Genomic DNA, 18,657 nt, shown 5'->3' with positions numbered 1-18,657 from the left:
CTACTTCCTGTTACAGCTTCAATAACTTCCATTATTATTTCTGTAAGCATGCTTAGCAGATATATGATATTTTACCCCAGAACCATAGACCCTCCATGATCAGGTCAGAGGTCAACCGTCAACAATAAGCAGCTCTGGAGGTTTCTAAGGCAACAAGAACTACTTTACTCATACCACTTGTAGCAACACAACACAAGCACCAAGAAAGGTAGTCACGAATGACATGAGAGTAACACCCTAATACAGGCAGTTTAATCATGCAAAAATAATGGAATAATTTGGAAAAGGGCATCATGTCTGACACTATTTCCAGAAAGGGCACCAAAACATAGATGGAGCAGCAGTGAATTCTTACATCCCTTTGGAAATGAGGCAAGAAAACCTCTGCTGGTTTCATTATAATTTAAACTCAGCTCAGAAGGTCTGAATTTTTACAAACAAGCCTAGCTTAATTCATGGTTCAGAATCAAAAGTTGGCAGAAGTAAGTAGCAAGTATTACAATATTCATAAAGTCTCCCATTTAAGAGGTTATACAATAGAGATACAGAAATATTTACATTATATTTAAAGGTTGTGTGTCTGTCAGAGATGCTAGTGAGTGGCCACCCATGAGGGCTGTTGTGAGGGGCAATCCAAGTCTCTGGATCCCCTGAGGAATGTTAAGCCCCTGCAGCCTGAACAGAGTCCACCCACTACCCCAAATTCGGGGTCCCCTAGGCAAACTCTCAGACCTTCTAGCTGGCACCCCCTTCTGAGAGTTGGAACACCTGTCCATCCACCTGTCCCCTCTGGGCACACCACTGACCCTTGAGACTCCCCAGTACTTAAACACAGTCCTTTACCAAAACTTCACCCTAAAGGTGTGAAGCTTCTGCTTCATTACTTGTCATGCAGTAGTTGTCAAACAGTCAACCCACACACTTCACATAGTCTAACACCTTTATGCTCTTTTGCACTTAATCATGTACAGCACAGGAGAGTACAGAACAAATAACACAAACATATTAAACCTCAATGTCCCTTACTGTCAAGCTCACCATCCCCTTGTGAGTCTGTGGGGAATTAACTGGGTTCCAGCAGGTAGTGTGTCCCTACCTCATGAGGTGTTACATGCTGGGTTGCTTCTTCTTCATGGACAGGAGAAAAAGGACCCCTGAGCAGTACAGCTTGTGTCCTTTTTAAATCTCCAGTCCCACTGTGTCAGGTGATACCCTTGCCAGCCTCCCCACATGAGCACAGACTCTTGCCAGGTGACTTCATTGCAACCTTCTCACTGCTTAACTAGTTTTTCTTGACCGAGACTAGTCTTGTCTACAGTGAAATGAGCTCCAACGATAGGGTACTTAAGAGTCAGCTACCCTCTTCTGTTATTCTTTTGCCACCATCCTTTGGAATTTCAATCCAACAGAGGTAAAGAGACCACGCAGAAAGCAAAAAGCTGCACATTCAAAATGGTTTGCAGCCTGACACAGACACATAAGGTTCATAATCTCACACAGAATTCATAAATTGTACAGTCATATTCCCAAATCACAGTATCATTCCAGGAATGGTTGCTAGGAATAGGTGAACTGGTTCTGGTGAGGGTCGAGGCAAAAGAACCTCAGAGGAATCTCCACCCATTTTTAGAATGGAACTTCTAAGGCCCTAAAAATATATCAATCACATGAAAATGAAAAAGAGTAATATAAGTGTTCTCACTGGAAGAACAGTAGGACACCATTTAAGAATAATATTCCACTTGATTCTCATTATAGGTTTGCAGACTCACAAGGTGTGAATAAGAATCAGTCTTTGGAGGGGCTTACCCAGGCCAAACCCCAAACCTTATGAGTTCGGACAACCACTGAACCACCTCAGAAATAATCCTCCTCAGTGGAAAGTCGCTTTCAGTAGCTGTCTTCAGTTCTGTGTTCACTCACAGGAAGGCAGTAATGCAGATAAAGATGTGGGTTGAGATTTTGCAAAGATGACTATGGGATTTAGCCACACAACTCCCATAAAAATGTAAGAGGTGAATGGCTAAATCAGCCAGTTGCCTTTGAAAATCTCAGCGACAGCTGGTTGAAACTCAGAATTTCCTTTCCATGGGAAATTCTGACAATTTTAAATATTTTTGTTCTGAATTGGAACAAAAAGTTGATACTGCAAAATTGCTTGCGAATCAAAAATTGCTAAAAAAAAAAAGTTCTTTTGGATCAAAGTGTTTTGTTCCCCTGCCAAAAGAATTGTTTCAGTTTTGACTTTTGTTTGATTTTATATTTTTTTAAATCAGTAATTTCCTATTATAATTGGTATAACAAAAATATAAAATGACATCATGTTGTGACATGATATGAGTCTAAACATTTTGACTTTTATAACATCATATACATTGTTATATTTAATTATAACAAACATCAACATGATAGTTGAAATAAAACATTTTTCCTCAACAAAACAAAATATTTCAACTTTTTCAGAAAAAATCATTTTTATAATTTTATCACTGAAAATTTTGACAAAGTTGATACATTCTGGGAAAATGCTGATTTAATGAAATCAACATTTTAAAAGGAAATGTGCTTTATTGGAAAATTTTTGACCAGCTGTAACCTCAACTATTAGGCCTGTTGGCCCTTCTGCTTGAAGACTTGTAGGTGACTTGTTGAGCTCGGCATTTTAATATCCATTTTCATTTCTAGATGGAACTCATGGCTTGAAATAAAATTCTATCTAGTTGAAGTGTTAACTTAAGCAAATATAAGAGAAACTTCATTACAGAAGTGAAACAGATTAAGATACCAACTACTTGTACATCCAGATCTTGGAAGCATGGATTAATATTTTCTGACACATACTTTTTCAATGCTTCATAAACTTTTTAACTGCACTGTTCCCCAGGATAATGTCTCTTGGAGACATAGGTTCAACCCGAGTCGCTCTGAAAATTGGCAGCTGTTTGTACTACAGCCAGCAACAGTAGCATGTTAAAAGGGTGCTTCTTGAAATGTGGTAATGATCAAATTTATGGATGTCAAGCAATCAGCAAAACTGGTACCAAAATATGGTACCTATTTTGGGCATATAAACAAAGGAGGCCCTATCCCTTTGCTCTAAGTACTTCCTGGCGTTTTAAAGGTAATTATAAAATAGAGAACTCCAACATCCTAACTGCATCTAACAAAGGTTCATCAACAAAAATGGTATTTTTAAGAACTGTGTGCCAGATTCCTACCATGACCAATTCAGAAGAGTAACCAGGTCAGATTTATAATAAATGCTGTCAGTTGGTTGAATGAACGGAATTGGCTTAGAAATGCCATGAGAATGAGTTTTCTGGGAACGCTAGCTCTTTTCTAAGTGGGACAGAAATACTGTGAAAATATCTTGTCACAACATTTTCTTATTTTTGGGTTCTGGCAGCACCTGGGCATGTGTGAAAAATGAAAGAACAAGGAAATATTTTAACTTCAAAAGAAAGGTTCAGTTAGAGCTTGGTTTCAGCTCTGGGCTGAGGTTCAACTTCACCCTTATTTTGCTGGCTGCATGAAGTTCGAGGTTGAGCTTTTCATAGCTGACTAAGCATCAGACTGTGCCACCTTTACTCACACCAAGTAGTACCTTATGCCATTGATGCTCCCATTAAGGTCAATGACTATTTGCAGAATAAGATACTACCCTGTGGGAGATAGGGTGGCAAAATATGGCCCTGGAGGGAGTTAGCCACACATTTCTTGTTATTTCAACAGGAGCTGTCTCTCTAAATCTCCCTGTCAGTTTTGCAAATCTCCACCCATTTTTCTTGTCCTTACACTCAGGACCCTGGTACAATGTACCTACAATATATTCTACTAGTCTACCTTTTGTAAAGCACTGAACACACATTCTGGTGGCTCAGATGATCCCCAAGTAAATGTGGCTGGGGATAGACATGTGCTGAGGGTGCTGGAGGATGAAGGGTGCTTGATAGCTAATTTATTGCCCATGATTTCAGAATAGAAAGCATGGGGCTCCTCACAGATGCCATTCTCTAATTACACCACCTATCAAAAGTAAGAGGACTCATTAAAATTTGATGAATATAGCTGCAAGTGTATCTTAATTCTATCTTAATTGTGAAAGTAAATCAATAAACTTTGGCAGCCACTCTTATGCTGTTACATGCTTCTCCAAATCAATAGCCAATAGGATTAGAAAACTCATCTCTCAAAACATACAGCATGAGCACATTCTTACCTTGAGAGCCTACGTATGTTGTCTGAACAATAAAGGCTCCCATAAAACAAGCAGCTCCATTGAAGATGGTCAAAAAGTGCATGGCGATCCCTCGAATTCTGCCCGGCACAAGCCTGAATGTTAGTAAGGAACCTTTGCAAGGAAGCAGAAGATAGTTACAAGTTACACAAGGAAATAACCTTTCAGGGATGGTGAGGTGAATGATACAATTATTAGAAATCCAATAAATTTAAAAAAGAAAAGAGCGCAGAGCCTACTGCAACAGAAAACACCATGAAGCTTATATTCCACTACTTTTTAAATATACAGTGAAACCGGCTCATTATGGAAGGGCAACCACAACTGATAGAATGTGACACTTCAATAGATTAAGTTAAGCCTGCTTAAAATGATCATACAGTTGACCATCCCAAATCAGTCATCTAGTAATACTGCTACTTTGCATGTGTGTATTCCTTTCCATCCAATGATCACAGTGCATTTTACAATTCCTTAATTTAGCCTCAAACTTCCTCAACTGGGAAAGTTCTCGTTTCTCCATTTTATACAAGAGGAAGCAGGTTGTGAGATGCTGTATGTGACCCCAGGCAAGTCACTATAAGTGGCGGAGCTAGGAATAGAACCCAGATTTTCAAGAGTGACTAGTGATTTTGGGGGCCCAACTTGAGAAACCTTGAAGAGGCTTGGATTTTCAGAGCATGGAAGATCAGTACCTCTGAAATTCATACTCCCAATTTAAGGTATCTGATGCCAGGTACCAAAAGACATAAGGACCTCTCCTCCACAAAGTGACTAGTCAGTTTTGAGAAATCTTGCCTCTCCATCCCAACTTCCAGCCCATGTCGTAACAAAAAGTCTGACCATCTCTAGTTGAGGGATCTTACTAACAAAACAAAAACAGCAGACGCTACACGTGGTAGCTTGGGGAGGCTTTAGAGAGATTAGAGGTGTTTCTTAATGCACTACATTGCTTTATCTACACAAAAGTTTTCCACCGTTACTAACAGCAATTGCACTAGTGCTTCCAACAGTTGGGGGTGCTAGTGGAGACAAGGCTGCCATGGTTACCAGTGTTTTTAGATGGTGTCATTTAGATTTGTTTTGAGCAGCATTTAATGACATGTTAACAATGCTAGTGGCTTCAGCAGCTTTGCTACATTCATGCTCCCCACCTGATGGGTGGAGATGCATCAGTAGGGGATTTTTGCACCTTTCCCAAAAAAAATTTAGTGTACAGCCTAATGCTACAGTAATGTTCAAGCATTTCAGAAATGGTGCAGGGGAATTTAATCATCACCCTGTTCCTTTGCAATGGCTTTGCTCAGTGGCCAGGAGAGTCAGTAGAAAATAAAAATTCAAATCAAAGTAATCAATAAAAGACCATTTTTTTTTCATTTAAGTAGAACAATATTTTTGTGCTATGCTATTAAAGCAAACTACGTGGCTCTAGAGATCAAAACTAGAATGTGGAATAGAGCCTTTAATCTTTAGGTCACCTATGTAAATGCAGTCCTGGATGGCAGTGACCTACACTCCTTACTATCCAAAGACTCTTTGCTTATACGAAGAGAGACCAGCCTGGAGACCGCTGTTGGCAGGGAACCTTGTGAGCAGCCTTGGAGAGACCCCAAACCCAGTATTGAAACAATCTTGTATCTCTAAGGAGGAGCCTCCTCTCTCATGGAGTAGGCTTGATTCACCTCTCTGTGCTATACCTCTTCTGCGGAACAAATAGAGAACTCAGCCTCTGTGGTTGTCAATGCCGCACCTTAAACAAGCAGTAAATTCCCACTGGTAACTCGTCATTTGCCACGTATTCACTCCTTCACAGTGATATTTAGCTAGTTGCACATTTAGTACAAAACTAGCAATTACTTAAAAAAGAGTGAAGCAAACTAGTTGGTCGCCTTTAGCCTAATTACAAATAAGTTATTAAACTAGATTATTAGGGAGGTACAGAAGGAGTCTCTATGTGAACAAGCCAAATTGAACAAGGGACTTGCCTCCTCCTGGGTTTCAATTTTTAAGCATATCAGAGAAAAAACAGTTGATAATGAGCAGAACTGCTTCCTTCATCATGAAAAGTGACCCATCAAGACTATTTGCCAATTATTAACTATGGACTTCTCCCTCAGTAGAATTTCTGCTATGATTCACAAATGTTTCCTGCCCAGTTTTCTGCACAGTTGTTTGTTCTCTTTGGTATCAACTTCAGCCGTTGCCAAAGTCTCTAGTCTTCATAATCTCACTTTTGGAGCTCCTGCTACATCTACTCCCATCAACTCCAATCCTCCATCTCCTCTCCCTTTCCCCCTCCTTAGCGGATATTGCAGCAACGTTCATGGAAAGAATTCACAATGCGAAGACTGTCGATAGGAGATCCCAATTCCACATTTGGATGCTTGAATCATCACGGAGTATAACTGACACAATACAATCACTGTCCCCATCCTTGATTTTCAAGTCCAAATGAAGGATTTGGAAATCTTATTAAGAATTTAGGTTTTGAACCAGATTTCAGTAAGTGGTGCTTTTAGCTCACTCAGGAGTGCAACCAGAATTTGTGGGGAAGGGGAAGGTGACCATATGGTGTGCTGTGTGTATGACAGTACAGTCTATGGCCTTGTCTTCACTGCTGAAAAAAAAGGTGTGGTTTTTTTAAATGAGGGGTAACTAATGGAAGGGCTATTGGATTGTTTAATTGTATCATGAGATAAACCATGAGATAAATGTCCCTATACCCACTCCAGGGGTTGACATTGGTGAGTTTACCTCATGGTAAAATTGAAGTTCCTGGTCTTCACTGTGTGTTTTTTAACCTCAGGATAGCTCGCACACGTTAGTTACCCCAAGATAAAAAAAATACACTTATTTTAGCAGGGAAGACAAAGCCTAAGAAGTTGTAAAACCAATATCCAGACCACTTGTAATCATTAAGTGCAGATGGAGCTTTCTTTTTGCAAGACTAGGGGTGTAAAGCACACGTCCTGGTCAAATTCAGCTCTGGTAATTGCATTCTGCTTACCTAAATTACTCCTGATGTTTCAATTGCACTCTGTATTCTTCACTTCTCCCACAGTGTTTCTGTGAGCTATTAAACAGCTGCTGCATTCTACCCTAGAGAGACTATTGCGTTTCAGTGGTGGGCGAAGTGATCCCCTATATATTCCTTAACTAAGAGGCTGTTTGTTATGAGACTCAGCATTCGCAAAGTACTTTGAGACACTTGGACTAGAAATGCAGATATTTTTGCAATGCATCAGACATAGCAGATGTGGTAACCCTTTGTTTGACAAAACAATCACAGTATATAAATTCTCTATTGGCAGATTAACATAGCTAGTGTGAACTAGTTCAGGTTGTTCATTTAGCTCTATTGTATCCTTGCTCTCTCTTTTGTTGACTTTTTGCTCCCAGCCTGTGTGTGTCTTTAGCCATAACTACCAATCAACATATTTGAAACATGTTTTAAATTTAGCACATTTTAAAAGATGAAAGTACTGTAACAAGAACTAAATACTCCTTAATAAAGAACAGGTATACCTTTTGGGCTTGAAACCACCCCACAGAACCCCTTGGAGATACTGTGTGCTCCTAGAAGAAATTATTATAGGAGTCCTATCTTTCAACTCTCTGTAGATTTTTTTTAAAGGAACAGCATTAAGAGTTTTTGAGGAATAAAGCCATAGGCAGCCATGGATTTGTTGCAGAAATTTAGTTCCTCCTGAACAGGTTCAGGATTTGCATTGGCCTGGTAACAGGAGGGTAGCTGCTTCAACTAGCAGCCTACATCCAGGTCACATACGAGCAAAGTTCCTCTGTTTAGTTGTAGGGGTGGGCAAAATGCTTGGAACCACAGGGATAAATTTAAAATTTTCAACTGTATCTTAAGTTTAATGCAACCATAATAATATGTTTGTAACTTTAACAGAACAGAAATTGCCTGAGGAATTCACCAGTTTTGTCTGCACTCTGCAGTTGTGCGGTGAGAGTGGCAAACAGCAGAACTCCATGGGCCGCACTTTATTCATGCTTGGCTTAGACATATCCAGAGAAGTAGAAGAATCTCTTAGAAAACTGATGGAAGAAGTGGATAACAGCTTAACACTATCAGTTATTCCATTAGCTTAAGTGGCATATGTCTGTGCAGTGGATCTAAAGATCCTTAACCCAGCTGATGACCCATGGCAGGGTGTGTCGTGCATGTGTGTGTGTTGTTCCACACGATGGAATTTGTTTATTCAGGTTGCTTTTTTAAAAAGCTTAGGAAATTACACTGTAAAAGAACAGCTATAAATAATATGACAGTTGCAAAATCAAGCTTTCAAGAGCCTTGGCAACCCTAAGAACAGGATGCACCAGCAATCTTAATTCCAGCATTTCCTATCTTTTCAGAATTTGACCTCCCAAATACCACAAGCCATAAAATGCTACCAGGCAGTTCCTGCATCAAATCCATCACTCCTAGTTGAGCTAGAGCATATTTTATAGAAAGCCATCCACTCTTGATTTAAAGACTGAGTATTGGAGAACCCACTACATCCCTAGGTAAGTTGCTCCAATGGTTAATTACCTTTATTTTTAGGAACTTGTGCCTTATTTCTAGTTAGAATTTATCTAGTTTAGTTTAATCTTCTAGCCATTGGACCTTGTTATGCCTTTGTCTGCTAGATTAAAGAGCCCTCTACTATCAAAAATCTTCTCCTCATGTAGATACTTATAGACCATGATCAAGTCACCTCTTAACGCTTTCTTTTTTAAGCTAAATAATGAAGGTCACAATTTTCTGTTACCCTTAGCCTGTAACTTAGAAACCACATACACCTGCCTCAGTGAAGTGCTTGAGATATAGGGATGAAGAGGCATTATGTATGTGCTAAGCATTAAATCCAGGGAAAATTATCCTTTGGGTGAGACCATGACCCTCAGTTCCGAGAAATCTAAGAGTATAAGAATGAAAATTCAAATGCTCAAAATATTCAAACTATATCCTACCCCTATGTAAAATCTGAACACTTCTGAAATTGTTTTAGAACAACAACAACAAGAAGAGAAATATACACAATATATTATTCTTTCTGTGGAATTCACCACTTGAGAAGGTCATTTAGTCAACTACTGTAAGTGTAAAACAACTGTTTTAAAAGAGCTCTGAATACTTTTTGAAGGCTAACAACATTTGTAGTTATGCAAGCTAAAATAAGGGTAATCAAATCTCATGCTTCTCGCTATAAATTAACAACTTGCAGAGGGTAGAAAGTCAACATACAAGTGGGAAAGGATGGAGTTTGCCTACTGTAGTTATTGGCTCCACTGCTCATGGGTGGATTACAAGATTTAATGGTCCAATGGTTTGACCAGGACTGACAAATTCTAAAATCCTCCTAATCTCAGAGAACATTATTGTTCACTGTGCAGTACAGCAAAGAACAGAAATTAAGCTCCTTCAGTGCAGGTGATGAATAAGCCTATTCAGAAAGCCCGTGGAAGAGAGCCAGGGGTGAAAAATCAGATGACAGTCATTTTAATTCTTGTGAAATTAATGTAATTCCCTGTTAGTTGATAAAATGTACTTACAGGTGGGAGTTACCAAAGCTTCAGCCACTCCAAGTAAAATGTACTGAGGAGCCAGATGAAAACAAGGCATGGAGGAAACTGGAAGCACCTTGCCTGACAGAGTCTGTTCCACCTGAGGGAAGCGTTTCCTGTGTATTTCAGAAAAGCCAGCGACCATCACAGACAGAGCCGCAGAGAGATGACCTACAACTGGGTAAATGGAGCAAATAGGGAGAGAGGCTTTTTGATAAGAATGAAGTTATAGGATTCCAGTATATTCAAGTGACATATGATTGTAATGTATTCTTTTAAAAAACATGGTAACAAAATGTAGTTCAGTGGGTTCTTAATTATCCATGCATACAGCATAACACATTTGCACAGCACTTCAGAACATAGATAAGAAGTGTTCTCTGCCCACAGGAGCTTACAGTCTAAACAAGATATGGCAAAGGGCGACAGCTGAGCACAGGGAGTTCAGCTTTGGGGGTCCCCAACTGTGAGAAAAGAGAAGCATTTTTTAAAGAAGCATTTTAAAGGAGAGAGAAGGTGGTAAGTGGAGGAGGAAAAGGAGACTTTTGAAGGTATAAGGGGTCACATGAGTGAAGGCATAAGGCAGGAGGAGAAGAGGGTGGGAGTAAGGTGAGAAGGCTACAAAGAGCATGGATGCACTTTACACTGCCAGTAAAAGGGTAATGGTCTGATCAAGGGATGTACCCATATGACCTGTGTCTTGTCAGCCCATTCACCAGACGTGGAAGAGCACAAGACCCACTTAGGACCACTCAGAGCTTTTTGAAGCTCTTATTAGACAGGTATAATTAGCGGCTCCATAGTTAAGGTTGCATTTAATTTAATTTGTAAAGGTGGTTTTAACCCCCTTTTACCCTGATTCTGAACTGCAATATACACTGTCAGACCCCTGGCATCCTCATGGAGCCCCCTCAACTTCAGTAGGGCTCCACATGGGTGCAGAAAATCTATTTAGTAGCTTATGAAGGAGGATATTATTTGGTCACACAGGTTCTGTGACTTTAACAGATCTCTGTGACTTCTTCAGCTTCAGTTTTAGCCCCAGGCAGCTGAGCTCTGGCTGTCAGCCCTGGGTGGCCAGGCTCCAGCTTCAGCTTGAGCCCCACCATGACCATACTCTGATTTTGTACCTTTTCCCCCATAACAGTTCCATGAATTTTGCTTAGTTTTACCCCAACAAAATTGTATTCATACTTATGAGTTAAGAGTTAAAATATCTTATTTAACATTACAGGACATAACTTTTTGGGGGGGCTGGGGGGGCCTTTAACTAGTTCAGCCTTTTCACACTGTCCAAATACATATTAATGGAGCTTGGCTTGATCTGGGTGAATTCTACTGACCTAATCTTTTGAAAATACATTTATTAGAGATACACTTTTTGCTATATTGTTTAACATTTTAAGATAAGGTGAGGCTGCAGTACTGGAAAAGAAAAGTAATCTCATTCTTAAATAACTGTATTTATTTTTGTTATAGTGAAGCAGAAGTTTTCATCTGAACCCAGATCCAGGCAATCCCCTTAAGTTCGGTTCTTAACAGAGAGGAAATGGCATAAAAGCTATAATATGGATTTGAAAGTTCACAGCTCTCTAGTTTCCACTCATATCTCAAAGATCTTGATCACAAGAGATCACATGACTACAGTTGCCTCTGAGCATCCAATAGTATCACTGGATAACTCATGAACCACTGTTAAATGCTGTCGTACTAGTGATTAAAAGTGGGGTCTGCTTCTCTACTCACCTTCCCCACCAGTGCAAGATGAGTGCAAAGTAGCTATAAAACACTATCCTCCTGACCTGGTGGTATTTGAAATGCTATGGACTACAACATAAGTGTGAGGGATGGTATTAGCAACACTACTTATGCCACCCATTTATACTATTGGGTATCTATTGTGTAGACAGAAAGAAACTGTTGTAACTCCACAAATCTATATTGAGGCCCAAATTTTCAGAAGTGACCTCTAATTTTAGGTGCCCAATTTGGGACACCTGCATTTCACAGGTCCTGGGCACCTGCAACTCCAACTCACTTCATCTAGAATTGTGAAATTTCAATATCCCTGAGAATCAAGCCCTAAAATACCGGAGCTGGCTGCAAAAAATTTTTATCGGCTTAGAATTAGAGGTCACTTTTGACAGTTCAGGCCGAAATACCTGAGCTGTGTGCTAAGTTTTGCCTTGGTATATGAAGCTTCATGCTGTTCTCTGTCCCAAAATTGTTCACCATCTGCAGTACAATATTCAAAGGGTGATTGTTTCTGAGACTGTTTAAATTATACCAAAGTCAAGATTATACCGAAGTTGAGACAAAAGAGATAGAACATTGAAGGTTTTGGTATCCACATGACCCAAAAAGTCAAGTCCTTGTGTGGTCTCCTTTCCCCCAGCAAAACTCCTTTCTAACCCCTGCCACCAGTCTGAAATTTTCCTGCATTTCTAGAACTCATAATACACATTTTTACAAACAAAAACTGCATTCTGGGAAGATTTTATCATTGATTAAGGCCCCTTTAGTGTTTATTAGGAACCTGGATGAATTATTGCTTGAAAATCAATGACAGGAGAGCATTTTATAGCAGATGCATCATGTCAAGGATAGGTATAAAGCCCTCAAGGAGCTTCTTGCAATCTATTATGTCAAAAGTTCCCCAAATAAAAAGCTATGTTAGTGTTGGGCAAGCCACAGAGGATTCAGACAGACAAATATTACTACTTGGTATTTTATATATAGTGTTTTTCACCCTAGGTCTCAAACCACTTCATAAATACTTATTTAATACCTGAATACCCTACTATGTTAGATATTCCAGGAAGAATAAAGTTAAGAGACTTGCCCAGGATCACAAATCTGATAGAGCCAGGAACAGAGAAACCAAGAGAGACCCAGCTTCCACTCATCTCTTCTAGCCACTGGACCTCATTCCCATATCTAACTCTCCCCCCCCGCCCCACAAAGAAGAGGTTTTGGATACTTATCCAAAACTTGGATTTAATACTTATGACAGCAGGTTGTCTTGAACCCTTCAGTCATTCTTATGATTTTTGTCTGAACCCTCTCCAATTTTTCAAAGTACTTCTTGAATTGTTGACACCAAAAATGGGCACTATATTCCAGTGCCCAATAAAGAGAGAATATAACCACCTTACTCCTACGCCATATTCCCCTGTTTATACATCCACAGAACTCATTAATCTTTTTGGCTACAGTGTAGCACAGAGAGCTAATGTTCAGCTGATTGTCCACCATGACCCCAAGTCCTTTTTAAAGTTACTGCTTTCCAGGATACAGTTCCCATCCAGTAAGTATGGGTAATGTTCTTTGTTCTTAGATGTACAATATTACATTTGTTAGTATTAAAACACATAGTATTTGCTTGCACTCAAATTACCAAGTGATTGATACAGCTCTATATCAGTAACCCATCCTCTTCACTATTTACCACTCCCCCAGTCTTTCTGTCATCTGCAAATGTTCAGCGATGACTTTTTGTTTCCTTCTAGGTCATTGATAAAAATATTAAATAGCATAGTGCCAAGAACCAATCCCTGAGGGACACCAATACAAACACATCTAGTTCCTGATGATTTTGCATTTATGATTATATTTTGACCTTTGAATTAGCCAGTTTTTAATCCATTTGCTGTGTGCCATCATTCTAATTTCTGAATCAAAATATCATGCAGTTCAAGTCAAATGTCTTACAAAGCCTAAGTACAACACCATAACCTTTATCAACCAAACTTGTAATCATATTTTAAAAAAATATATCAAGTTAGTTTGACAGGATCTGTTTTCCATAAACCCATCTTGACTAGCATTAATGTTACCTTCCTTTAATTATTTATTAATGAACTCCTGTATCAACTATTCCATTAATTTGCCTGGGTTCAATGCCATGCTGACAGGCCTACTGTTGTCTGGGTCATTCCATTTACCCTTTTTAATTATTAGAACATTAGCTTTCTTTCAATCCTCTGGAACTTTTATAGTGTTCCAAAAGTTATAGAAAATTATCGCTAATAGTTCAGAGAGCTCCTCAGCCAGCTCTTTTAAAATTCCTGGAAGCAAGTTATCTTGATCTGCTGATATAAAAATGTTTAGCATTAGCAGCAGCTGTTTTACATCCTCCTTAGTTACTGATGGAATGGAAAGTAATAAACCATCTGGCTTTTCCCCAAATATAAAACAAATATTTATTGAACACTTCTGCTTTTCTGCATTATTATTGACAATTCTACCTTTTTCATCTAGAAATGGACCTGTACCATGGTTAGGATTTCTCTTATTCCTAATATACTTAAAAATAAAATGATGTCCTTACTCTGCTGGCCAGAGAGTTTGCCTTGTGTCCTTTTGCTTCCCTTGGCAATTTTCTATAATTCCTAACTTCTGGTTTATAGTCATTACTATCAGTGTTTCTTCCATTTGTTATATGTTGTTCTTATTATAACTGCTTTCCCTTTAAGCCATTTTTTAAAAGTATGGCCTTTTTGCTTGATTGTGGCTTTTTGGACATCTAGTAAAATGTTCTTAAGCAATCCTCAATTATCATTTACATTTTTCTGTTTAAATTATTTCTCCCAATTGATTTAACTCATAGTTGGTTTTAGATTTATGAAATTTGACCTTTTAAAGCACCAAGTATATTTATTAATTGTTTGGACTTGATTAAATTTATGTGCAAGCAGAATAAAGTCATGATCACTAGTACCCTAAGCTACCACTAATATTTAGTTCTGTGATCAATTCCTCTTTATTTATCAAGACAAAGTCTAATATAAAATTCCCTCTGTGCTGGATGCAACACTTCCTGAGTTAGGAAATTGTCATCTATAATTACTTAGAAATTCCAAAGGTGTTTTCATAGTGGCAGGCTGAGACCTCCTTCATACATCACTCAAGGACTGGCTACATGGTAGGTTAGTGCACACAAGCTTGCTAAGCAGAAACAACCTGCATAGACACTGCTACAGTGCAGTGAAAGCCATGGAGATAAACTGGCCACCAGGAAATTTAGACTAGAAATTAGACGAAGGTTTCTAATCATCAGAGGAGTGAAGTTTTGGAACAGCCTTCCAAGGGAAGCAGTGGGGGCAAAAGATCTCTCTGGCTTTAAGATTAAACTCGATAAGTTTATGGAGGAGATGGTATGATGGGACAACATGGTTTTGGTAATTAAATATTCATGGTAAATAGGCCCAATGTGTTATTAGATGGGGTGGGATCTGAGTTACCCAGGAAAGAATTTTCTGTAGTATCTGGCTGATGAACCTTGCCCATATGCTCAGGGTTTAGCTGATCGCCATATTTGGGGTCGGGAAGGAATTTTCCTCCAGGGCAGATTGGAAGAGGCCCTGGAGGTTTCTTGCCTTCCTCTGTAGCATGGGGCACGGGTCACTTGCTGGAGCATTCTCTGCTCCTTGAAGTCTTTAAACCACGATTTGAGGACTTCAATAGCACAGACATAGGTGAGAGGTTTTTTGCAGGAGTGGTGGGTGAAATTGTGTGGCCTGTTGTGCAGGAGGTCAGACTAGATGATCATAATGGTCCCTTCTGACCTAAATATCTATGAATCTAGGAGTGTGGCTTAGCATACTGCTCTTTCATGGACAGCTGGAGAGGGTGCTTCTGAAAAATGACCCAACTGGTCAGGGAAACGTTGTGCTCCTACTATGAGGCCAGGGGTCAGTTGCGGGTAATAAATGCATTGTTACCAAGAAGACTACTAAAATATGTTTGTGTATTGAGTTTTATGAGGAATTTACATGGGGAGCTGTTCCTCAATGAAAATTTTTAGTCAGTTTTACCAAAAAAATCTATTGAGGTAACAAATAACATAGGTAACAAATTATATTAATTGAATAACAACAATTAAACATGAACACAGTACAAATTTAAGACCCACGGAACTATAACATCGCCGAACTATGGAGTGCTCACAATCTTCTGTAAGTGATGATGTGTTTGAAAGTGTTCTTCTCCATCTCCAGGAGGTTGGTGGGGTGGTATTAGTAGCCAACCTTCAGTGTGACCACTAGGGGGCATAGAACAAGGAGGTAAGACTGTGTAGGAAATAAAGTCAGTCTTCTTTTGCATTCACTCCAACTACGGGTGAGTCTCTAATCTCTACCTCGTGTCAGAGTGGGATTAAATAAACATCCATAAGATCACAGAACACCCCTACGAAAAGCGGGGGAAAGGGAAACAGAGAAACATGCCCTCCAGACAAGCCAGAACAGCCAAAAAACTGCACAGAGCTAGGAGAAAAGGCAAAGAAGCCCGAAAACACAAAACATAGAGAAACCTGTTACAGTGAGTCCAGGCTGCAACAGTTAGTGAGGGTCAGAACATGAAGCTAAAGCTAGGGACACAGCAACAACAGTTTGCTCCCTTAAAGGGCCACATCACCTCAATCCACAGAGGCAAGAATAAAGGGGGTGGGGGTGGAAACACACGATAGTCTGGTAAAGTAATAGAAGTGGCTACATTTTACTCAGCATTTTTTAAAATCCCACCCCCAGCAGAATTTGATTTTCATCACCCTGAAGGATGGCCACTCTGGATAAGCAGATTCCAGACGTTCGGTCAGAATTCCAGTTTACATCAGCAATCAGAGGAGAAACAAGTTAATACCCTGCTGTATACAATGGGATCTGTAGAAGAGAATATTATCTTTCCCAGGAGCCTCACAGCAGCTCAGTTGAAATAGTTCAATACAGTTGAAAAATTGGAGAAGTATTTCTTGCCACACCATAATGTAATTTTTTTGAGCAGGCACCATTTCACTTATACAAGCAAGAGAAGGGGGAGTCAGTGAATGATTTCATAAACAGCCCTGCACAACTTAATCCAACGCTGTGGCTATGGGGAGATGAGTGAAGAATTTATCAGAGACAGGTTTACTCAAGGGCTGAGGGACAGCCAACTATCAGAAACACTTCAAAATGATCCTAACCTCATACTAGAAAAAGTCAAGAACATAGTCCTGCAAAGTCAATACATAAAGAAGCAAGAGATTCTTCTCAGGAGTAACTTTGAGGAAGAATCCACTGTAGATACCACAGACATTGGGAGGAAAATATCTCAGGATGCCCAGAAACCAAACTTACCCAGACCAGTACAAGTACAAAGGGACCCAGAGAGAGCGATTGCTAACATGGAGTAAAGAAAAGGAATACAGCAAGAGCATGAAAGAATGCCCATGGTTTGGCAAACCACCTCACAGCAAACAGCTTTGACCAGCAAGAACACCACATGCAGGAAGGTCTTTTAAAAAGGGACATTATGCAGCAGTCTGCCAGTCTAAACATAGGGTTACACCTGTCTTTCAAGAACATGACTCAGAAGACACTCCTACTTTGCAGCCATAGGAGATAACCAAAAAGAACCACCATTGATCATCAGGAATTGCCTTGGGAAAATATAAAGCAAACTCCAAAATAGACAGGAGTTGATGTAACAGTGATTCCAGAATCGTTTTTCAGTAGGATGAAGCCATGAACATGTCAAGAACTAACAAAAAGATACTGAAAGTCCTAGGACAGTCCCCATTAAATGTGAAAGGAAAATTTTTGACCACTGAAACTCAGAAAGAAAGAAGACTATATCCGAAGAGGTCTACATTGTAGATGGCCTATGCACTGTGCTACTAGCCACCTACCAATCATAGATCAGGAAGAGGTTCCCAAAATTATTCCAAGAACTGGGGGAAATGGAGGGAGAAACCACATTAAACTTATACCATTTGCTCTGTCGACATCTAGTAGACCCCCTCCCATTACTGCCCAGGGTGAAAGAAGAGTTCAGCTGCATAGATCAGATGGGTGTAATTTCCAGAATAGACACTCCACCTGAATGGTGTGCTGGCATGGTAGTGGTCCCAAAGCCAAATGACAAAGTGTGGGATCTGTGTAAACCTTACCAAGATCAATAAGAATATCTGCAGAGAGCAACATGTACTCCTATATGTTGAACACAGTCTTGGATAACTTACTGAAACAGATGTCTTAAAATTGGATACTCCATCTGGGTTTTGGCAGATACCACTTGCTGCAGAATCTGCAATGCTAATGATCTTCATGATACCTTTTGGAAAGTTTTGTTTCAATAGGCTACCATTTGGAATACCATCTGCTCCTGAACACTTCCAGAGGACAATGTAAACTCCTGGAAGGGGCTTTCTGCCAAATGGATCCTTATCTTGTTATTTACTGATCGACCCTACATGACCAACATCTGTTTGCAGTCCTGGAAAAACTGGAGAAAGCAGGACTAACACTTAATGACAAGTGCAAATTGTAAAAAGACAGAATCTCATTTCTAGGCCACATCATTGATGGGCAGGGATCAGATCAGATCCAGAGAAAGTGCTTTACCTAAGTAAAGGAGCCTCAAAGTGTCAGTGAAGTTTGTTGATTCCTGGGTATGGTGACACTCCTGGGAAAATTCCTACTTCACCTGGTGGTGAGTTTGAAGCCATTATAAGATCTCATGAATTCACAAAATGCTTGGTATTGGGGAACTAAACAGAGTCAGACATTCAGAGAAACAAAGCAAGACCTGAACAATACATGAGTTTGGGTCCTATGTAAGCCAAATAAAACCACCACAGTTTCAGCTGATGCCTCATCTTAAGGGATGGGGCAGTCCTCCTTCAGGAACAATCACCACTGTGGGGTGCCCAGAAGCATATACAGAGCAGCACTGCACAAACAGAAAAAGCAGCCCTAGCCACTGCATAAGCTTGTGAACATCTCTGACCATAATCCTCAGTTTTCCTCTCGGATCCTTGAGGGTCTACATAGCTCACAGAAGTGAGCTTCCCAGCCTGGGTCAACTGA

General features: G+C 39.7%; 1 protein-coding gene across 11 annotated transcripts in view; it reads right to left on the bottom strand.

The window, feature by feature from the left end:
* The window catches only part of SLC15A5 (solute carrier family 15 member 5), a 63,609-nt gene that overhangs the window by 12,547 nt on the left and 32,405 nt on the right, over window positions 1–18,657 (bottom strand). For 8 of the 11 annotated variants that reach the window (XM_043539229.1, XM_027822985.3, XM_043539205.1 and 5 more), the window contains 2 exons: window positions 9,797–9,985; window positions 4,220–4,351 (listed from right to left, as the gene is read on the bottom strand). In XM_043539229.1, the coding sequence (XP_043395164.1) occupies window positions 4,220–4,351; window positions 9,797–9,985 (321 nt within the window). The remainder of the gene's footprint in view (window positions 1–4,219; window positions 4,352–9,796; window positions 9,986–18,657) is intronic. The other 3 variants (XM_043539244.1, XM_043539235.1, XM_043539252.1) reach the window with 1 other exon arrangement.

The sequence above is a fragment of the Chelonia mydas genome, chromosome 1, assembly GCF_015237465.2.
Source record: "Chelonia mydas isolate rCheMyd1 chromosome 1, rCheMyd1.pri.v2, whole genome shotgun sequence".
NCBI classification, from domain to species: domain Eukaryota; kingdom Metazoa; phylum Chordata; order Testudines; family Cheloniidae; genus Chelonia; species Chelonia mydas.
Note: the sequence above shows the minus strand (reverse complement) of the source record. Positions and strands in the feature narration are given on the sequence as shown.